This window comes from Cavia porcellus, unplaced genomic scaffold (genome assembly GCF_034190915.1).
Source record: "Cavia porcellus strain 051 isolate PalLab524CR breed Dunkin Hartley unplaced genomic scaffold, mCavPor4.1 scaffold_2, whole genome shotgun sequence".
Classification (NCBI taxonomy): Eukaryota; Metazoa; Chordata; class Mammalia; order Rodentia; family Caviidae; genus Cavia; species Cavia porcellus.
In genome coordinates, this window is record NW_026947485.1 from 16,061,664 (window position 1) to 16,084,520 (window position 22,857).

The 22,857-nt window shown below is 39.0% G+C and overlaps 1 protein-coding gene across 7 annotated transcripts in view; it reads right to left on the minus strand.

Moving 5' to 3' along the window:
* Positions 1-22,857, minus strand: part of Dock4 (dedicator of cytokinesis 4) — a 418,252-nt gene that overhangs the window by 67,757 nt on the left and 327,638 nt on the right. For all 7 annotated transcript variants that reach the window (XM_063238782.1, XM_013152428.3, XM_063238800.1 and 4 more), the window contains exons 26-27: positions 14,469-14,567; positions 5,686-5,780 (exon numbers count right to left, since the gene is read on the minus strand). In XM_063238782.1, coding sequence (XP_063094852.1) covers positions 5,686-5,780; positions 14,469-14,567 — 194 coding nt within the window. The remainder of the gene's footprint in view (positions 1-5,685; positions 5,781-14,468; positions 14,568-22,857) is intronic.

The following is a 22,857-nucleotide window of genomic DNA, read 5'->3' on the forward strand; positions in this document are numbered from 1 at the left end:
CTGCCAAGACGAAGATGTGAGCAGCTTTCCTCCACCAGATCCTTCCACAACACCATTCTGCCTTGGGGCCAGCTGGCTAGGCCTCAAGAACATGAGCCCTCTCTAAGTTGTGGGTGTCGGGTATTGTATCTCCACATGAGAAAGTAAACTATGACAAGACACATATGGACCAGAATGCAGAGAACAATGTTATCTGAGGAATCCGGCCTTGTATATTAAAGTAAGTGTCACCTACGAAGCGCCTAGTTTACTGTTTGTGGAATGGCTGTCGTTTCATTAGGACATTTGCATCTGTGTTTTGTCATACTTTACCGGATTAGATAATTCTACAACATGAAGCTTGTTTGAAGGACATATTGTAATTGGACAGGCAAAGGTGGTTGGATGGGATTAGGAAAGGGAGTGACTTTGCTTTTTGTCTATAAGCAGGGCAAGGGAGGCAAAGAGAATGGTGAAGGTGGAGATGAGGGATTCTGAAACTCTGTCATCAGCCCTCCGCAAAGGAGGTCCTGGCAGCACATTAGCCCGGTGACAACAATCCCTATTTTGATGCAATAGGCCCAACCCTAAGAAAGTCCCCCTTCAGGTGTCCTCGTGAACTCCTCCCAACTCACCCAGAGATGCAACAGGCACGCAATTCTGGCATAAGGCATGTGGAGTAACTATTTGACACACTCATCAGTTTTGATAAAAATCAGTATCTCACTCCTCCCATGCTCCCTCATTAGGTTATTCAGGATAACCATCCTGAACAAGGACAACACAGCAAGTGTACCAGTGGATGCTCACCCACTGTGCCCTTGGACTTTCTGGGGCTGCTATTGCAAAGCCTGTCTTCCTTCCTGGCACTATGGACATGCGGTCGCTGCTCCTAGTGGAGGCACAGCTTTCTTGGTGAGTGCCAGGTCAATGCTACAGTAAGTGTGGTAAACCTCCTTCACGGGGAAACTTAGAGAAAACCAACGCCAGGCTCGCACAATCGGCTTATTTTCAGGTGCAGGGTCATCGTAGGTAGGAAATGGGGAATTCTCGGACTGTCACACATAGTAACACTGACTCCAGTGCCACTTCCTCTTGCCTACCAAGGATGTTCTTCCTTACATTTGCTGTTTTCTTTAGCCTCATTAATGTTTCTATACTTACAAGGCCATCCCTTCTAGTAAATCAAATGCTACCATAACCCATAGTTCAAGAAGAACCCAAGTCCTCCAATCTTCTAAACACACCCTTCTCTTTCTGTGCCCCTTTATGAAAAAATTCTTCAAAGAGCTTCCCACAAGTACCATTTCCTATCTGCTCTTGAACTCAGCCTTTATCTCTACGCTTCCGGAAACAGCGCTTGGCAAGGTCCCGGTATTAGCGCACAGCCAGATCCAGGGCTAAGGGCTGGTCCGTGCCCTGCCCGACCGCCCGGCTCTCGACTCCTCCTGACACGCTCCTTCACAGGACAGCACGCTCCGCTGGCTCTCACCTGCCACCGCATCTTCCATCTCACCTTCTCCTCTGCACCGGGCCTTGCTCCCTCACCTTTAAATGTTGGCACGCACAGATCTCAGGCCGGAGTCCTTGCTCTTTTCACGCTCCACTTTCTACTCAACTGTTCTCCTTCAGTTCCACGGCCTCAAATCCTAGACACTTATGGCCTAGCAAAATGACTCCAACCCCGACTTTTGCCCTGGCTGTGGTCGACCACATTTAGCTTTTTTTCTATGTCTCTACCTGGATACAGAATTGAATTTATGTTTGACATCAAATTCTTCCATTTTGCCACTCCTAACCCCCTAATACTCTATATTTTCTACCTACATGAACAACGCCATACTTTATTTTTTGTTAAGACCAAAAACTGTAAGACCGTCTTCAGTTACTTTTTTTACCCCTATTCACAGGCCGGTCACCTGGACGTTTCATCATCTTTATCTTTGGATCTGATCTTCTCACTACCTTCACCGTTACCCACCTGCCCAGGTATGAGCATCTCTCACCTGAATGGCTGTGCTGAGCTCCTAACTGTTCTCTCTGGGCTCTCTTTTGTTTCTCTACCCATTAATACCTGGGCCGTGCCTTCCCATTTTGTTTGGTTCCTTTCCTCCCCACACTACCAGTCTCTTAGTTCCTCAGGAAGGCCATATTTCCTCTGACCACAGGGCCTTTGGATATACTTTTCCTGCTGATAGGAATGCTTTTTCTTTGCTGTCTACATGTTTGACTGAGTTTCAACCCCACATGCAAGATCTTTCCTATTCCAGTTAGAATGAAGATCCTTTCATAAACACCCTCACAGACTTGTGCTCTTCTGTCTTTACAGTGATTATTTTACATATTAGGAACTGGAAAAATTTGCTAAATACTTGGGTTAGCAGATGAAGGAATGACCTCCCCTAAGAATCTTCAATAAAATAATTCATTGGCTATGTAGGTTTCATTTGAAACTTTAATTGGCTAAGGTATGTTTGAGGTCAACCTGCATAGAAGACCAACAAAAAGAGAACCTGAAATTCCAAGCGACGGCACAGGAAGTTCTGCTCTCCTCGGTAGACAAGTGTGCCGTAAGATTTAGCTCCTTGAAAATATATAAAGCTGTGATTTTATTTTTGTACTTTTCTTTAACAATGTGTATGGGAAGGGGGTGGAGAGAAGTTTCTCTCCAACTGTCCTGTATTTTTGGCACTGCATTTCCATCTTCCTTCTGTTCCTCCTTTCTCAGACTGACTGAGCTGTTACCGTCCTCAGAGCATCTCCCAGAGACCGGCCACAGGTCTCAGGAGCTTTGAAGCAAGCAAGCCAGCGAGCGAGACAATGTCTTGTTCTTGTGGAATTTAGATTAGCCACACTTGCTGTGTTACAAAACATCAACGTTCAGGTAGAAATAAACAAAACCCACACAAAACGCCAGGAATCTGGTCACAGCTTTTAGTGGGACTTCGCATACAGCAGGAAAGCTACAAGACTTGAGATAAAATCCTCAGACACGAAAGTCAAACATTTTATTCACTTGAAAACAAGGAACAAAAGACCAAAACATAATAAAAGAACATGCTTTTGAGGGATGAACTATTCTCCTGAGTTCCAGGGTTGGGCGGTGGTGGCCTTTCAGCTAGCTGCTGTCAATGGGACATATTACAAGCACATGAACAGGTTAATAATAAGGAGGTTTAGGTTAAAATTCCTCTTTGAAGGAAGACGCCTTGCTAAATGTTGTCCAAGAATACTAATGCTATGGAAGAAGAGATGCTCAATTTCAGAGACACAGATCTAACACCTGCAATGTCTCCACCGTTTCGCAAAATGAGAATACCTTCTTCTCAGTGTATGCTCTTTAACACATTTAAGAGAAAACTTTTTAAAAAACCAAACACCTTTCAGAATCCTACTTTTCTATCAGTCTCAGAGAGGTTAATAATTGTCACAGATAAAGACAAATACTGAGCGCTCATTTCTGAACATACCCCATGGCATTTATAAAATAAGACATGTCTCTTATGTTTCCAAAAATTGAATGAAAAATGGCCAGGCAGGAACAGAAGAGAAGCGAGGAGGGAAGGGAGGGGAAAGAGAGGCAAGTGGATGAGCACACGGCACGCAGTCTGCTCCAGCTGGGCAGGTGTCCCACCCAGGGAGTGCTGACCACATGAATGAGGCTGCCATGGCCAGCGGACAAGCAAAGCCAGGCTGTCATCAGCACTTACTTGGTGGCAATGGACTGGAGTGGTGGCACACAGGAAAGGCTGGGGGCCCACTTTTGGCTGTGCTATGGTAGAAATTTTCCATTTAAATATATTACAGAGCTCTCATCTCCAACAAAATCGTATTCCTATTTGGTTAACACTGTAGACAAAATCTTAAACTTTCATAGCCTGTTGTCTGCTCATGTGACCATCAGAGTGTTCATTAATGGAAAGGGAATTTTTCAGGTGGGCACAGACAGTATGTGCCGAAAGGCCACATTGTTACTATGGTTTTCACCAACCTCAACCAGAGCCTTTGTACCTAAGGAAGACAGTGTTAAATCTGCTTTCACTATCAATCTCTGCCACTGAAAATTCTAATTGAAGCCAACATGTTGCATGCATGAGGGGCTGGCAGAATGACCAAAGGCTGATGGTATGTGACGATGACCTCAGCAGCCTAGACCCTATCCATGTGGTTTCCTGGGTCACTTCACAGCTCTGTCCACTCTCTAGATCCAGGATATGATCACTGATTAAAGGCCAGGTAGGTGAGCAAAAGGTCCATGTTAAATCTGCAGAATTCAGACATTCAGAGGAACAGACACATGATTCTACTCACAGTTAACAAACAATACATGCTAAATTCTAAAGAAAGTGATTTCAGTAGTCTCAATTAATCTTCAAAATGGAAAAGCTGCTCCTGTACTTATGTAAAATACAATATGCCATATTATGCTATTTGTTACTTCACTGAGTTTTTAACACATCATGTTCACACCTCTAAGTCTATAAATGTAGACCGCAGCAGAAGCCCTATTAACACGGCTCATCAAAACCGAATTCTACATTCCTCGGCCTCTCGCACGATCGTTCCCAGGCATCTGGGGCAGACATATGGGGACCCTGGTCTACAGACAGACGAAACTCTAACGTTCACCTTGCACATGACGACTACGACTGGCAGCTTCTGCAGAGCAGGTGGGGAACACAAGGGAGCACGGGCTTAGAAAGTGAGAGTGTTAGGATGCGGGGTAAACAAGGATTTTCAAAGACCAGACCAGGCAAGCTTCCTAAATACACTTCATCTTCATTTACACCCTGAGTGTTCTCAGGGGCACAGGAGGCCGAGAGACACACAAGTCCCTGACCTTGTCCCCTCTGGGATGGTGCTGGCCACACTCACTGCACCTCATCTCTCCTCTAGCCTCCTATTCCTACAGACACTGATCTCACAACATCTTTACTTTTTTTCCTGGATATGCTTATAGAAGCTAATTTTATCAACTCCCAGAGACTCAGATATGAACTTTCTCTCAATTATTTTTAAAATGTCTTTATCTTAACTTCACTCGGAGCACATTTTCAGCTCCTTCTTGACCATATTACTTGGATGAATAAAATGAAGTCCACTTTTCATGTGTCCCACTCAAGGTTCATGTTCGGCATATAGTAGAAGCTTAATAAATTTTGTTGAGTTAAAAAAGAATTAAGAAAGATGAGAAATGATTTCCATGTCCAGCAACAGAGGATGACGGTACAACCATCCAATGGAAGATGATTCAGCTGTATAAGCAATGAAAAAGCATAAGGGAATGAGAGGCTTTCTGTCTGCCAGGCTTTTTAAGTGAAAGCAGTGCTGCCTGCTAGAGTACATATAAAGAAACGGGGGGAAGATCGTGTGAAACAACAAAAATAATGACCACCGCTACCGGCTAGAGCAGGAGGCAGAGAAAGTAGGCAGGACAGGATTTCAACGCATACTAGTTATATGGTTTGAGTTTTGAACGATGGCAATACATTCAAAACAAATCATAATTCAAGACAAACAGTAATTTAAAATCAAAAAAGAGAAAAGTTAATTCAGAGCCAAAGCAAAAAAAACAAAACAAAACAAAAAAAAACCAGTCTATATGAGTTGGAGGTTTCAAATTTGAGATGAAACTAATAGCTCGTTCTGTACTTCTGTCCTTCCCTATACATTGAGCTGCAATTATCGTCAACTAAAACGTCTTACTTGTTAGCAACCAAGCGCATCACAGTCCAGTCCTTCGGAAACATCTCCGGGCGTATCAGTATTCGGAACACAGTGAATATCTGCAGCAGGAAATCCTTGGACAAGGAGGAAACAGATCATTTTACTGACTTCACATAACTGTCACATCACACACACACGCACAGTGCTGCTGTTATCATTTCCCAAACCATTACAGAGACGACAAGAATCTTACTTTAATAATCTACGTTACCTTTCCTGTTCCCAGCACCCAAACACAGACTTCCGACCATCCCAAGAACTCCCTTTTACTTTACTTCCTCACGCAGAGGAAACAACTTCGTTTCTCTTTGTAAGTTCTAAGAATTTAGAATGTGAAAACAAAATGGAAAACTTAAAGATGATTAGCAGGCAAACACATTCCTTTTTTATAATAGTGTCTTAAATTACAAAATTTTTCAATCCAAGAAAACAACAAATTGTCCTGATTCAGCTAAGGAGGTGTCAAAACTTAGAGAGGCATGTTCATCACAACACACCTTCTACAAAAATCTGTTTTTTGGATGTTCTTGAAATACAGTACTGCGAAGATGCGTGTAGAGCTATGGAACCCGAGTGACTTTTCCCACATATGCTATGCAGACAAAATCGAAATGAGGGTACATGCTAAGCTAAGTTCAGGCGAGTGCCTACCAGCCGTGACTGTATGATATAGTTCTCACAGACACACCATGCTAGTGGGGAGCAGTATCTACACAGGTCTGATTTTTAAATTGATTGGCTGGGAACAGTGCTCCCCCCTCATTTCTTCCTCTCCATTTATTTGTTTTAAGTTGACAGATAACACTGTATAGTTCTACCCTGTACCATTTAATATTTTGAAGGGTATATACACTGTGAAACAGGTGAATCTAGCTAATCAACAAGTGGTATCTGACATAGTTAATATTTTTGAGGTGAGAGTACAAAAACACTTTTGACAAGAAGCTATTACCACACATAGAAAAATCACTTCTTTAAACACCACAAGAGACAAGGCCTTCAATCTTGTAGCACATGATACTTAAGTGAAAACAAGAGATAGTGGATCACAGGCAGTAAGTGAAATGGAGGTTTCCCTAGTCTAAAACCGATTGGCTCACCTGGCTTTGCTTTAGATTCACTATCTAGAAAACGTGAAGATTCTTCCATAACCTTAAATGATCCTAGGAAAATATATTTCTCTAACAATCTGACTGAAGGCAACGGTATAATGTTGTTTGCCAATTTAAAGAAAACTCAGAACACAACATTTTTATTTATCAAACTCAACAACACATGTTAAATGTGTAAACTGCTTGAATATAAGATTATGATTGTCACTCACAAACACAGAAGATACAAAGAATTTAAACTGAGGACCATGTGGTTGCTTTTGGGTTTTTTTCTTTCATTTTTATTTTACACATTCTAACAGCTTCCATCAAGCTCATAAATATTTTGACAAGAATTTATTTCAGCTTCTTTGGCATCAGCACCATACGTGGCTATGTAGCAGGCGACATATGGAAACATTCCCACTAGGTCATCTGCCTTGAAACGCCCATGTCTCCAGAACGTGTCTCGAAAAGCAGCAGAAGCAGTTTCCCCAATATACTCCACTGCCGGAGTCAGATAATCTGAGGGCTGAGATGCCAGAGCAGGCACTAAGCATGCCTGAGGCCCTGGGTTCATACTCACACTCCTGCCCCACTGTGGGAACACTTTACATTCTAGCTACCCCTTGAGATAGTACAAATCCTGCGCCTCTGAAAGGTATTCTAATGGTTTTTAGGTTGATTCTTTTGGAGTTCCTCAGACATGAACACATATAAGTTCTGTAAAAACTGAGCTTGCACTTGTCTCTGAAAGGTTTCCTCTTTTTTGGTGCTGGGGATTGAACTCACGACCTGTACATTTGCCAAGCCGGCACTTATGCCGCTGAGCTAAACCTGTGGCCCCTATCAGGTTTCCTATCTTGTAGTATTTGCTTCAATAGGTATTTTTTAAAAATCATGAAAACAGAGAGTGGTTTAGTTTTTCAGTGCTCAATCAGGGAGTTTAAATGAATTCTAAAGTAGTAACGTTTCATCTTCTGGCCCCTCAACTTTTACCAGCACTGGAAACCAGAGGTAGCATATTTAGTGGTGCTATAGGTTTTATAAGTATGGGCTGGGCTGGGAATGAGACATCAGTTACAAAACCGGCTGAAAAAAAAATGGTTACCAGAGGCAACATCTAGCCTATGGACCAGCAACTTTGTTCTTTTCCAATGATAGGGACAAAGAAAACGTTACTCCAGCTGTGGGACCTGGAGGTAGATAACATGTTTCTGTGCCATCTCTTTTTCCAATTCCCATTTATCATATAAAAAAAAAAAAAGGATATAACAGTACCTGACTTTGTACACATGCCTATATTGACATAAATTTTTATTTCCCCCAAGAAAACTTTTTGGGGTCAAGTTTTCTAAGTTATGTATTTAAATTTATTTTATGGAACCAAATCAAAAAACGAACAACATTATACTGAGAATCACAAAATCTAGATTTTAATTCTGGCGCTGCAATTAACTACCTCAGTGACCACTGCAGCTTACTTAACTTTTTTGGAACCAAGCTCTCATTCTTGGAAAAGATGAGGGTTTTAAGGTCTCACATCCTGAGGAAATTATTTAAAAATCAGTATGATCATTTACCTATTCATGGTGTACTTTCCCATTTTTCTTATTTCTACACTATACATTACTATCACATTGGATCAGACTGGGGGTTTAGCTCAGAGGCATAAGCACCTGCTTGGCAAGTGTGAGGTCGTCTCGATCCCCGGTACCAAAAACAAAACAAACAAACAAACCTCATTGGATCACACTGGGGAAGCACAAATACTTTCCAATGTGATACTTACATATACTTCAGTTTAGGAAGCATTTGCTTCATTTTCCACTCTGTTCTAAAATTGTAAATCAATTAGTAAGACCTGAATGCTGCATTCCTAGCATCTCCTCCCTGCCCCAAACCTGGCATTTCCTCGTCTGTCCTTTATGTACTTTTCAACCCTGATCATTTCACTACATGTATGCTTTTTCTTAGATACAATTATTTTGCACATTTAATTTATAGATTCTTTTGATAGCACAAAAACACATCCATGGCTACAACATTCCACAACAAAAGTAAGTGCTTCACATGCCACTACTTTAAAACTGACAACCTGGGAATGAGTTTCTGTTTGTTTATGCACTAGAACATTGTGACTTAACCTTATGACTTGTATTCTTCAAATCAGGACTCAAAACAGAGAAAAGGAGGTGCTACTTTGGAGAATTACTTTTTCTGTAGCACAAGCGGTTCAAGTAAGAAATTCTTGTGAAAGTCTTCCAAAACCCCCCCAAAAGCCCTATCTTCAAATAAACAAAACAGCAGGAGTAGTTGCTATGATTCTTGAAATCACCACAGACATTTATTCATTTATAAATTCCAAGTGCTCTACCACGCGCCAGGCACCATGTTGGATGCTGGGGATGCCTGGTAAGGCAGAAAACATTCCCTTATTTACTAGCACAGCAAATATTTATGGAGTGCCTGTGGCAAGACACACCATGCAGGTCAGTGCAACGATTTCTTTGCTTTCATGGAGCTTGTGCCTAGACAAGTGTGAATTCGCTAACCACACAGCTAAATGCACACTTAGGGATTCAGATCATTCTGTGAGGCAGAAGCAAACCATTTCCAAACAGAGAAGGGGTACTGCAATGGGGATCAGCAAGAAAAAGGATGGAAGATGATTAGGGGAAAATGAAAGATAAATGAGGACAAAGACAAAGAGAGCTCAAAGAAACACACGGTAAGTAGAGAGGTATAAATAAAAGCTAAAAAAAAAACTTCAAACTTTTCTATGATAAGAAGTTGGGGAATTTACCCTAAGGGCAACATGGAAACATTGAGGAGTTTTAGGTAGATGTGCAGATGTGTAGAGGCTCATATTTGTGTTGTTCTGAGTACCACATAAAAAGGGTTTTGCACTTACAGACGATACCATGATATGAAATTGGCAAAAGATAGAAATCGGGTTTATGAGTCCGAATTGGTAAAACACAGAAAGAGGAACTGTTAGACCATGAAATGTGAGTTAAGATGTCCATAAAATAAAGTATTTTGAGGCAGGTAGACAGAGCAAGAGCAATCAACAGAAGAGAGTCTTCCGGAAACATTCCTTTTACTTATGATTTAGAGTACAGTCAGATGCTATTTTTAAAACATGCTATAAAATTTAAATGTGTAATACCTTAGATATAGGTTCAAAGTCAATTAAATAGAATTGGTAATTATTATCTACATCATTAAAATTGAATCTTTATTCTTGGAAATAATTCTAAAATGATCTTCAATCTTTTGAATGCGATAAATTATTTTTATTAAATTGATACATTAAAACAAAGACAGTATGTCAAAATAATTATATAGGAAAATATGCTTTTGTTGAAGCAGGCAGAGTTTTATTAAAAGGACTCATTCATGCAACAAAGATTTTTTGTTCTAGGTTTCTGTGCTTTACAAAGACATGCTCCCTACTCTCAAGGAGCCCACAGTCATGGAAAACTCAAGCAAATAATCATAGTGTACTGCGGTAAAATATCAGACAAGGTGGACTACAGCCTGTGAAGGCTTCATCAAGAAAGGGACATCTGATCTAGATTTTGTAGTATGAGCAGAAATTAGGTAAAAGATGAACAGGGTTACATATTTGAAAATGAAGTTGTGGTGGAATAGGTATTTTTAATAATTATTTATTATTAAAATGAACCAAAAATCATATAATGATTTGTTAGGAATATGTGAGTGGTCCTAAGTGGCTGGGGTGAAGAATGCTGGAAAGGGGCTGGAGGATAACACAGCTGAATGGACTGAGGATGGGGACAAGGTGACAGAGACTGTACTTTGCCCTGAAGCTAACGGCAAGTGCTCAGAGTTTTAAAGTTGGATTAAGCTCTAATCAAGTATGATTCTTTGAAGGCTCGTGGGCCAGTATATGGCAGATGGTGAAAAATTATAACAGTGCTTTACTTCCAGAATTTGTATAATCTCACACTTACAGCAAGATTCCCCACGGTTCTATATGAAAAGTCATAATCAAACAAAGAACAGGGAGTCTCATGCTGGATATACATAAAATACCCACGACAGGGACAAAACTTTAGCCCCCAGAATACAGTGGGTGTATAATAAAACATGACTGACTACAGAAGGAGAAAAAAAATACTTAATCACTACCTTGAATTGGCTTTTGTTCATTTTAAAATAATGGAAAGTTCTATGGGAACTTTAGGAAAGGAAAAATTAAATACAGAGTGCCAGCCTTCGGCTCTTCACTCCCACACAACCGTGTCCTGACACTGCGACAAGGCCACTCACACACAAGTACCTGAGGGCCAGGGAGAAGAAAGAGCTCACTGTTCAAAGAGCCAGAAGCCACATCAACAGTGACCCTACAGGCCCCCAGGTTCTTCAAGCAGGAATGGAGTTAAAACACCATTTGTCTTTGTAGGTATGTGAGAACTTTATACTTTCAAAATTTATTTTGATTTAGTGAACCACTAGGAAAGGCTGACAAATCTTTCTTTGAAATAGTAAGGATAAAGGAAAAAGCAGTGGTGCTAATGGTGAAGAGCAAAAAAATATAAATCTTTATATATAGCTTATCAGTATCAATTACAACTTAAAATGTATATATCCTCTGACCAACCATTCTACTTCTGGCCATTTGTTCTATAACAAAAAGGGTGTAAGTCCATAGAGATCTATGCATATGTATGTTTACTGCAAGACCCTTTCTAGTGACAAAAACCAGAAACATCCTGAATGCTCGTCATATGGGAATCGTTAAATTATGGACCATGCTTTTAATGAGCTTCAGAAAAATGAGGCTCTGGAATATGTAATATTCAAGAGACATTGCCACATGGAAAGAAAGGAGCAGAACAATATGAACAATGGAATCAAACTGTTTTTACCAAGGTTAGATGTGGATGGCACACAGAGAGCAGTTGAGAAGAAACATGGCCAAGCATTAACAATAGCTTCCCCATCAAAATTCCTGTGTCAGAATCTGAATTCCTCCAAGTGGCATTCGTGGGAAGTACTCAGGTCTCAGAGGCAGAGCATTCACACACAGCTCAGGGCCCTTTCACGGAAGTGGTCTTCCCGAGTGGGCGGGTTACAAAGCAAGCGGACCCCTAGTGTGCGCTCTGGCTTTTGCACACGCCCACTTGCACTTCCACTGTTCACCGTGAACTGCAGCAGCCTGAGGATCTCGCCCAGAGGCCAAGCAGATCCTGGCACCACGCTTTAGGACTTGTAGCATTGGAAAAAAGGTTACATGTATACTTTGACTTATTTTTAAAAATAGTACAGTTTTGTTCAGTTTTTTGTGTCTGATCCTAAAACCAATTTTATTTTTCCATTAACTATCACTATAATAATTTATATCTTGCCTTATTGATAATTTCTTTACTTATTTAATTTGTAACCTAAGTGTAGATATCAAAATCTTCAAAAACCACCCTCTACTAATTTGGCATTTTTCAGATGCCTCTATAACAAGAAATGCCTTATTTTCTTTAAAGATTTGACAAATGAAATGTTACACAATTTGATGGCAAAGATTTTGGTTTAGGGAAGTTCAGGGGAAAGGGTGAGTTTAGTTGTCTGAGCAAAGAGCTCAAGATAAAAGAATTCCTAGTTTTCCAATGACTCAGGATAACAACATTAATCAATCTTCACAGGAGGGCATGCTACAAAAGTGTTTACCACATATCCAGCTTTCAGTAGTTGGGGTGGGGTAGGGAAGTGTTGTGTAACTATAAACTATCATCACCAAAGTTTGTATCTTGCAATATCCTCGTAACTTCACTATTTAGATGCACTTAGGAAGAGACTGTTTGATTAGCCTTGGTAGTCCCACTATCTAGGCAACATGCTTAATGAATGTTGAATCGGTTAACTGACATCTATCATACAGTAATGGGCGCTTGCCTCATGGGGTCCTTCTGAGAGGTAAACGTGCTAATATTAATCGGCTATTCAGAATAGTGCCTGGTGCATATTAAATTATACATAAAATGTTTAGTGTTAAGGTTCTCAGTTCCATTTCTGAATAACACCAAAGTCCAAAGTAGCTCTATAATTTTTTGGTCTTATTATCTATTTGGCAAGAAAATTTGATCTGAATATGAGTAGTTTCTGGCCTTCCCAGGGTTACTCTGTAGATCCTACTGCGAGTACTATACTATCATATACAGTACATGAACCATACTCTCTTTCTGGAATTGGAAGAATTTTGATCTTCAGATGAATAATTTAGCATCATGGAATAACTCTCATCTGAAGGCCCAGCTAATTCTGAGAAGGAAACAGATGTCCTTTGAAAAGGTGTGCTGGAAGAGTGAAATGAAATCTACATGAAATACTTCACTCATTATTTCCCCTTGCTGTACTGACAGCGAGAGTAATAAAACATAAAACTCAATACCTAGGTTAACCAAACATCTTAATTTATGTTTTTTCCTACCTTTTAATTCTTGTGGTCTATAAAAATATGTACTTCATTTTATGGGAAATTTTGAAATATGAAGGCATAGACTTCTTAAGCACAAACTAATTATTCCTTAACTGTGTTAAACAGTCAGTTTTTGATAAAAGTAACCCACAAAATTATCTTCCTTTTGATGCATGGGGTTTTGTATTCAGAGTGGGTAAGTTCTAAGGCCTTTTATGTATTTTTAATCCTACACTCAAGATTGAACATCAGAATGAAAGACATGATGCCATATGCCAATTAGCTAATGGCAGAAAGATTGTGTTTGCCCCAAATCATTCTTTGTTTTATATAACTCAGCTTGTCAACATCTCCAAGGTAATAAAAAGATTCTTCTGAGATCATGCAGTATCTTCCAGGCACTTAAAAATCACTAAATGACCCTGTGCGCTATCTACCTGAAACATCTACAGATCTTCCCCTCAAGCAAACACTGCAGCATCACTGCTCTTGTCTATAATTCTCCACCTCTCAGCATTTAAGCACTCCTCCCAACACAATGGTTTCTATATGCAAAGGGTCTGGAAAACTGAAGAGATTAAAGAGAAATAAAAGTAAGGAAGGGCAGATGACAGGTCATTTCTCTGACTAAGGATAATCAATTTCTAAGCTTTTAGGGATATGATAAAGGAACCACTACAATTCTCCAAATTTCAGCAAATATTGAATTTTTAGACACTCTTATTTTCTATTTAATGTCAGCCTGCCAGACTAGCATAGCATATTGATTAGATGATGGTTGATAAAGAATATGAAATACAACTCTGCATCTCTAGACAGAAAGTTGTAGTCAAAACTTCCTATTATGGTTTTAAATGGATGAAACCAGCCAATATGGTTACACGGTTTCCCTTTATATTAAGGTAACAGCTCTAACCTACATAGAGTTAGCCTACTTGCTTTTTACTTCCTCACTCTGTCACTGCTTGTAGTTTGCTGAACTTTTATGGTAAGTATTTCAAATCCTATGTCCTTCTCCAAAATAAGAGTTAATTGCTTCGCTTGAGTACAGAAATGTTACAGAACCAATACAGATAGATGAACAGATCTGTGACTGAAGCCGAGGAAAACAGTTTAGAATTTAATGAAGACACAACAACTGTCAAGAAACTATCTGAATAGTATGAATAAGAACAAGAGAAACAACAACGAAAAATACATTAAAGGAAGTAACTTAAAATGTCACTTACCCTTAGCTCTTCCTTTGTGTTAAAACTATCAAGAAGTTGTTGATAATGTCTGTCTGTCATTTGTCGTAATAGGGACAGGAGACAGGCCACAAATTCTCCCTAATTAAAAAAAAAAATCAAAGTTTTTGAGGAAGGACATAAATGAACATCAGTAACTTCCTATGGACTATGCTCAAAGAAAATACTTCAAAAAAGTCACTGTGATCCAAATTCATCCTGTGAAGTCTTAATTTAAATTACTTAAAATAGCACAGCCAAAATTTCTCCCTGCAGTGATCACCACTTACCTGGGATATATGCATGTTCATTTTTAAGATGGGTGTTTTTACTTGGCCAGAAGTTTTTTCATTTGGCAAGTAACTCCAAACACTTATGGACACAGTTTACGACCACTTACTGAGCACTTAAAATACTTCCATTCATTGCATAATTTAAGCCTCATGTCAATGCTTAGGTTCAAAAGGGCCACAAGACTTGCTCCAAATCACGTGACTACACAGCAGCAGGACTGTAGCTATCAATCCCCAGGTCTTTTTCACTACGAAGTTCTTCCTATAACTTTATGCTCCATTTTTAATTCCCATGACCTACAACTCATCAGAGTACAGAATGTTGGTACCAGTTTTCTCTAGAAAACAGTTTTAAGTTAAACTATTCTTGGTGCTTCAACTGTATGTGATTTGCTCCTACAAAGCACCTAAGATGGAAAAAAAAAATATGTGCAGAATTCTGTAGATGTGAAAGCTTACATAAAATTTTTATCACTTACATTTCTTAATACACATGTAATTTCTAAAAAATTTTTGTGTAATACTAGAGATTGCACTCAGGGACTTCACACTGAACTATGTTTCCAGTTCTATTAATAATTAGTTAATTAAATTTTGGAACAGAGTCTTGTTGAGGTGCTAAATTGTCCAGGCTGGACTCAGACTTACAATCCTTCCACCTCAGCCTCCCAGAGTGCTGGGATTACAGGCATGCATGACTGTATCTGCTAAAATTCTTTTGTTTATAGTATAGCCATTTTTACTCAGTACAGAATTCATCTACTTTTAAGTAGAGTAATAACAATACGAACACAATAGGAGAAGCAATCGGTGGTAACTAATTGTACATTTACGAAGTGCAGTTTAATTGGCAATTAGTTTTTTTGAGTTTACATGAGAAGAGACAATAGGCTCACACATGAATTTCAAGACTAAAAACTCTGAGAAGTAGGATTTTTTCCAACAGAGACAGTTATGGGCTGTCACAGTGAAATACATGTCCATCACATGCCACAGGTATCCCAAAGATATAACATCATAGCCACGTCAGGCAAGCAAAGATCGGGTTGGTTCTTTGCATGTGGACAGTAATTTGCAATGGACAGACATAAGGTATAGTTATTCTTGTACATTAATTAATTAGTTAGTTAATACTAACTCATACGGGCCAGTAAAACTATCCCCAAAGTTCAATGCATTATCTTGCTAATGAACAGGTTGATACTTCATACAAATGTAAAATTTGAAGAAAATTATTAGTAATTTAGTGCATGTGTGTGAGAAAACCACCCACACTAAGAAAGTAACTATCTGAAAGAGCAAGAACAATACCAAGCGTTCACGGAGGACTGGCAATAAAGCTAAACAGACACACAGTGTGAGACAAAGCTTCACCGAACGGGACACTGCAGATAATAGATTATTACACTTGAAATTCTCTAAATTAGATCACACAGAAAATTGAGGGAAAAGAAGAGAGGAAAAAAGTCAGTGAATAAAGGGGCAACGTTAAGAAGGAGAATATACATGTCATTTGTGATTCCAAAAGTAATTGAAGACATGGAGGGGGGTGCTGCAAATTGCTTGAAACCTATCCACATAAATATCAAAAAGCTCTATAAACCCAAGCACAAGAAACAACAAGAAAATCACACTAAAGTACATAATTTAATTGCTCATAGCCAGTGAGAAGGAGAAAATGTTAACACCAGAGAAAAAAACAGTAAAACAGTATCTTTAGAGTAATGAAAAGGAGGAAAAATAATGACAACTATCAACTCAGAAGTTATTATCCAGTGAAACTATCTTCTAAAAGTAAGACAAAAGTGCTGGGGATGTAGACTTACTGCGAAACAAGCTTGGAAGACTATTAATAGTGTTAAAAACAAAAACTTCCGAAGTGGAACAAAACAGTCGGACTGAGGAACTTTCTGGATGTCTACCGACAGATAAATGAATACAGACACTGTAGTACTGTACATGTACACAATGGAACGCTCCTCAGAGATGAAACTCAAATAAAGATGTTGTATAAAATAAACCATAATATCCCTGGTTTCTGCCAAGGAAAAACAAAAGCTTAAAACTCCAACAATAATAACTTTCTATATGATACTATTCAACATGGAGAATGCAAACAGCTACAGTGACAGGTAATTTAATACAAAAAAGCAGGTCAGTAGTTGCATGGACATTCAGTGCATGGACATTCAGTGCTAGAGAAGAGCAAAGCAGAGGGAATAAAAACGGACATAACAAAACTTTTATAAGTGATGGACACATTCATTATCCTGATTATTATGGTGGCTCACAAGTACGTACATTGATGTGTATCATAACATATGAAAAAGTACATGTTAAACACACAATTTACTATAATTATACATAAATAGACATAAAAAGACATGAGACAACACTGATTTATAGAATGACACTGTTAGTTACTATGCTTTGATTCCATTGTGGAGTCATTCTTTGTAACAGACATGTTGGATAGACATTATCAGCTTCAAGTTAGAGGTAATTATCTATTAAGGTTCAGAAATTTATCCCAAGTGTCGCAGCTAGAAAATGACAAAATTGGGGTGAGAATCAAGTTGTCTCTGGCTCTACAATTCTGTGATTCAGTAGCTCTCTTTCTTACTTCCCAGACTGTTTTGACTTTACAGAAGACATTACAGAAGAAATGTACTTTGAGGTTATAATTAAATATACATTAAGTATATTAGGCTCTACTGATAACCACGGTTCATATTTATCAATATATTAACTGTATCTCAATTTAAAAATGCAAATCTAGGTTGCGGGAACCCATCTAGTGATCATTTTTACTTTTTACATATCCTACTCATACAATTTTTAATACATCTACTAGATTAATATTCTTAACTGTTTAAACCCAGCATACTATGAATAGTGAGACATTCTGGAGTCTGAAACACTATGTTATTTTAGTAATTTTAGTAAGAAAAACCTCAATAGCAAATGAACTTTCAGTTACTGTATATATGTGAATATTTCTTTGACTCTCAGGTATTAACCAGGTATTTATCTGGCTTAGGCCTACTGCAAGTAACATAATTCTGATATACAACTGCTGGCACATTAATGACATGTGGTCAATCTCAACATCTTCCTCCACAATTCACTTTTATTTATTCATTTAGTCTATTTAGAAATTCCATGAACACTCAACCCTATTAAGTGGAGTTAGATGTCCAATATTTTACTGATGCATTTTTCAACTATAATGTATTTTTAAGATATTTTATGAATATGTCTATAAGAAAATCCTAAACTCACAATTACTTATAAAGAATGAGTATAAAAACATCATTGGATAAAATCCACTTGGTTCAAGTGGGCAGTTTCTTAACAAATTACCTTTAAAACTGCATGGTCTTCAAGGCTTTGCACCATTTTAAGTACAGACTGAGTATAACGGACATTTCTATCAATAACTGTCAAGAGTATTAGATGACTACATTGACAGCCTTTAAGAAACCATCCATTATATCGATGCATGATTTGTTCCAGATATTGCTTACAAAATTCCCTTGCACTCCTGCCTCTCCCCTAACCACAAGCCACTGTGCATGAAGACTTCAGGCAGCACACCAGAGGGGTCTCTGGGGCACGCCTGTGCTGGGCTGACTCACCTGCTCTGCAAGGGTTACCAGGAGAATTATTTTAAAAGAGGCACTTACATGAAGTGTAAGGAACTTAGGGTCCAATTAGTTGAGGGTGTGAAGCAAATGGCTCTTTATGCTGCTTTATGCAGTCTGCTTCTACGTACAATTAAATTTTCGAAAGGAACCGATTACAATGTCATTTCCCTCCCAACTGGCAAGAGTGTTTTAAAGTTTAAATAACACTTGGTAGAAAAATAAAAAGTATAATCCTTTTAAATAGCAAAAACATGGCTACTGCTATCTGGAATTACGATACAATGGAAATTAGTCCTTGCACTGAGGTTTCCGGGACAGTACTGGAAAAATTCAGCATGACAGGCTTGTGGGAAGTGCTTTTATTCACAGTGAGTCCACTTAGCATGGATGTGTATATGTTATACATGTTATATAGATGCATTATGCCTGTAAAGGCCAAACATGCTCCGTAAGACTACCAAGTAAAAAGCCTTGGTTCAGCAAGCCTGTTCTCTGGGGAAAAGTGAGATGGAAACCAGACTATGCCCAGAGAGAACTGACTTTGTGAATGAACCATGCATACTCTCACCAGTGAATTAGTTATGATTATAACAACGCAACTATCACTTCTTCAACAGTGACACTATCAATGTGACTACTAATGTTACTACAATAACTAATGGCTAAAATTTATTCATTAGACCAGAGAGTGTTGAAAAATTTTCACAAATTCAATGAAATTCACATGTTAACTTTGGTATATGAACAACTATTTTCTCTTTTAAAGACAAAGAGACAGCGATTAGAGATATTAGTAACTTGAGCAACACCCTACAGTCAAAGAAAAAGAAAAGCAGAAATCAAACCAGGACTGCTTGAGGAAGTCTTAAAGCATAAAACTAAAGATGCCAAATAATTTGGATGTGTTTCCTGAAAAGCTCCATCTCACAATCCTTCACGAGTGTCTCACAAGGGACCAGAGTTGTGTGGAGAAGGACTTGATGTGATTTTTCTTCAGTTTAGTCCACCGTGTGGCCACCCTGCCCGCCCACTCTCCAATGTCACCAGGAAGCTGACTGCCTGCCCTCTTTGGGTCTCTTGCCTTGTACGTGTTATGAATTACACTGTGATGGCCTAAAGACGATCACACTGTAGATAGGAATGTAAGACATCTGCAATGTGGACACAGCAGTTTGAAAAAGTACTGTCATTCATGACCTCAGGCAGCCTTTAACCCTGTCTAGCATTTCCTACAACTCTGTTTGTTGCTCTATTAAAATTTCAGAATTATCTAAGCTCTTTAAACCATTAAAAATGTTATTTTAATGAAGGGGACTTCCTTTCTCTTCTGGGAAGAAAGGACAAGCGGACTTCTTCGTACAATTCCTGCTAAGCACAATTAACCAACTGGGTGTTTCAGATCACAAACAGAAGGCTGAAAAGTGAAGAGAGAAGACAGATTGTCCCAGAAACACGGAATGCAAGGGCGGATATGGTGTCGAATTCTCTAGGTTCTCTTTTTGCCTCCTTTATCCCAGACTAGGAGCTGAAGGAGAGGGCAACCCCAAAATACCAACATTTTTATTTCCCACTAGAAAAGCCCTATGGAAGCCTATTCTGTAGCCCAAGGACCAGGAAAGAAGGAGGAGAGGAAGACAACAGTTTTAGTAATAACTGCTTGTCTCTAACTAAACAACCAATCCGGCTTCACTGACACACACATCTTCAAAGTGAAGTGCGAGGCTGAACTTCCACTCCCATGAGGCTGTGAGCTCGGTCAGAGGAAGCCTGATGGGGAGCAGGTGCCTTCCCCCTCAGTGGGCAGTGGTGGTGAATACAACGTGGTGAGCCTGGACTGCAGGAACAAAGCACACTTTCCCTTCTCCACTGGGTGGCATCAGAGGAGGCCTGGTGGAGAGTCATTTCTGCTCAACAGTTACTAAGGCCATTCCAGTCAAGGTGTCAGCAGAGACCATGTGCAGGACCAGAGCTCTCCTTCCCGAACAGCATCCCAGCAAGCCCATTTCCCCCACGGGTCAACGGAAGGCCAGGGGACAACCTGGGATTACACCATGATCTGGCCATAATAAGTTGACATCCTCTACTTCCACAGGCAAGTGATATCACATACAGTCAGCTAAGTCAGACAGCTTAAATAAAATATAGAATCTTACAATACAGAAATGTTTAACTTTCAAATGAAAGTCATCCATAACACGGAGAATCAAGATCTCAAATTGAACATGCAAAGACCATCCTCAGATGTTAACAGTAAGCTGAAAGAAGTACTGAAATGATAGGATATATGTTATACAGAAATTAACTTACAGTGGTTTATAGAGTAAATGTTAATTATAAAATTACAATGCTTCAAAGAAAAAATGATGTGGTAATCTTCAGGATACAGGACTGAACCACAAGAGTTCTTAGACTTGATACTAAAAGCATAATCCATAAAGCAAAAAATTTTAATAAACTGAACTTGTGGATGCTTAAGCTGATTGGCTTAAGAGATTAGTAGAGCAGACTTTAAGGGAGTATGTGGGTGGGTCACAGGGTTGTGATCTTGGAATTATACGGGGTTCCTAGTCCATTCTTTAGTTCTCTTTCCCTGTACTCTGCTTTCTGCCACCATGAAGTGAGCAGCTTGGCTCTGCCACATCCTTCTGCTCCGATGTTTCTGCCTTGGAGCCAGCTGATCATGCACAGAAGCCTCTGAAATTGAGAGGCAAATAAACCTCTCCTCTGAAAGCTGTGGGTGTCAGACATTTGGCCCCAGCAGTGGGAAAGCTGACCAATATAACTTCATTGAAATGAAAAAACAAAAACCTTGATTTTGCAAACCCTTTTAAGAGGATAAAAACAAGCTAGAGTGAGAGAAAATATTTGTATGCCACATCATTGAGGAATGAACTACATAAAACCTATAATATATAAAGTACTCTCAAAATTCAACAGTAAAAAAGTAATTTGGTTAGAAAATGGGTAAAAGACACAAAGACATTTTTCAATGAAGAGGATATATAGGTAGATAATTATGTGAAAGATATATAGGATGTCCACTACCATTGGGGAAGGGTAAATTAAAATCATAATAATATATTGCTATATACACCTATCAGAATGCACTTCCCCTAAAATACAATGGCTACACTAATGCTGATGAGGGGTATTGAGAAATTGGAACATTCATACTGCATATATCTTCCATTAGGAAAAAAAGTTTGGCAGTTTCTTAAACAAAAATTAAGACTACCATTTTACCTACTATGTGGGAATTTATAAAACAGAAATGAAGATTTATGTCCCATAAAACCCTACATATAAACATTTCTAATAGTTTTATTAATGATAGCTTACATCTAGAAAGAATCCCACTGGTCTTCATTGGGTGAAGGCTTAACCCACTGTGGTACATCTGTGCCAGTGAGTGATACTTGGCCGTAAAAAAGTACTACGGATCCATACTGCAACCTAGATGGCTCTCCAGAGAATTATTCTAATTTTTAAAAAAGCCAATCACAAAAGGTCATATACTGGATGAACATATATATAAATTCACATTCTTGCTACTTCAAAATTACAGAAGTGGAGAACAGGGTTAGGGTTGGCAGGACTTAAGAAGGAGACAAAGGTAGCAACTGGGTTTGGCAACCAAAGGGCACCATGAAGGACTCTTGGTGTGGTGCAGGCAAAGTCTGCACCTTGACTCTATCAGTGTCAGTGTCCCAGTTGTGATACCATTTTATCTCTAACTCTGCAAGAGATCAGCACTGAAGAAAGGCAGGAGGACATGTTTACCTTATTTCTCCTACTGGAGTAATTCTAAATTTATCACAAAATAAAAAAAATTATAGGTTAAAAAATACTGAAAAGCAAAACAAAACGTTGAAAACAAGAAACTCCAAACCTTTAAACCCACAAACTCCAGGGATACAAGAAACATTGACACTATGTGGGGGCATCTACTGTGGATCAGGTAAGGCACTGAGGACAGGACACAAACTGAGGTGGGCACTGTTTTACAGATGAAATCCTGTCAGACCAACGAGAAGCTGTAATTTACTTTTCTTTAAATGAGGCAGTGCAGCTACTACAGAGGAAGCCTTTCTGTATTGTTTCAAAGAGTTTATTGTTTAATTTTACTTCTCCAAACCAGAGTTCAGTTCTTTTAAGAAAATCTCAGCATTCAAAACAGATGAACTGCATTACCAGGTGGACATCATGGGACAGCCAACCATAGAAGACGGCTGGTAAAACTGATGGTAAAAGGCCAACACTTTTGTAAATACTTCAGCATCTATTGCCATTTTTGAAAATGATACTACTTACTTGAAAGCATATTATTCTTCATAAAGGCATAAAAGTATTTTTGATCAGTTGAAAATGAGTTTTAAAATAAAATACGTGTGTGTGGTAGCCTGTAATGTGTATGTGTAAGCTCAGTAGTAGAAGGCTTTCGTAGTATGCACA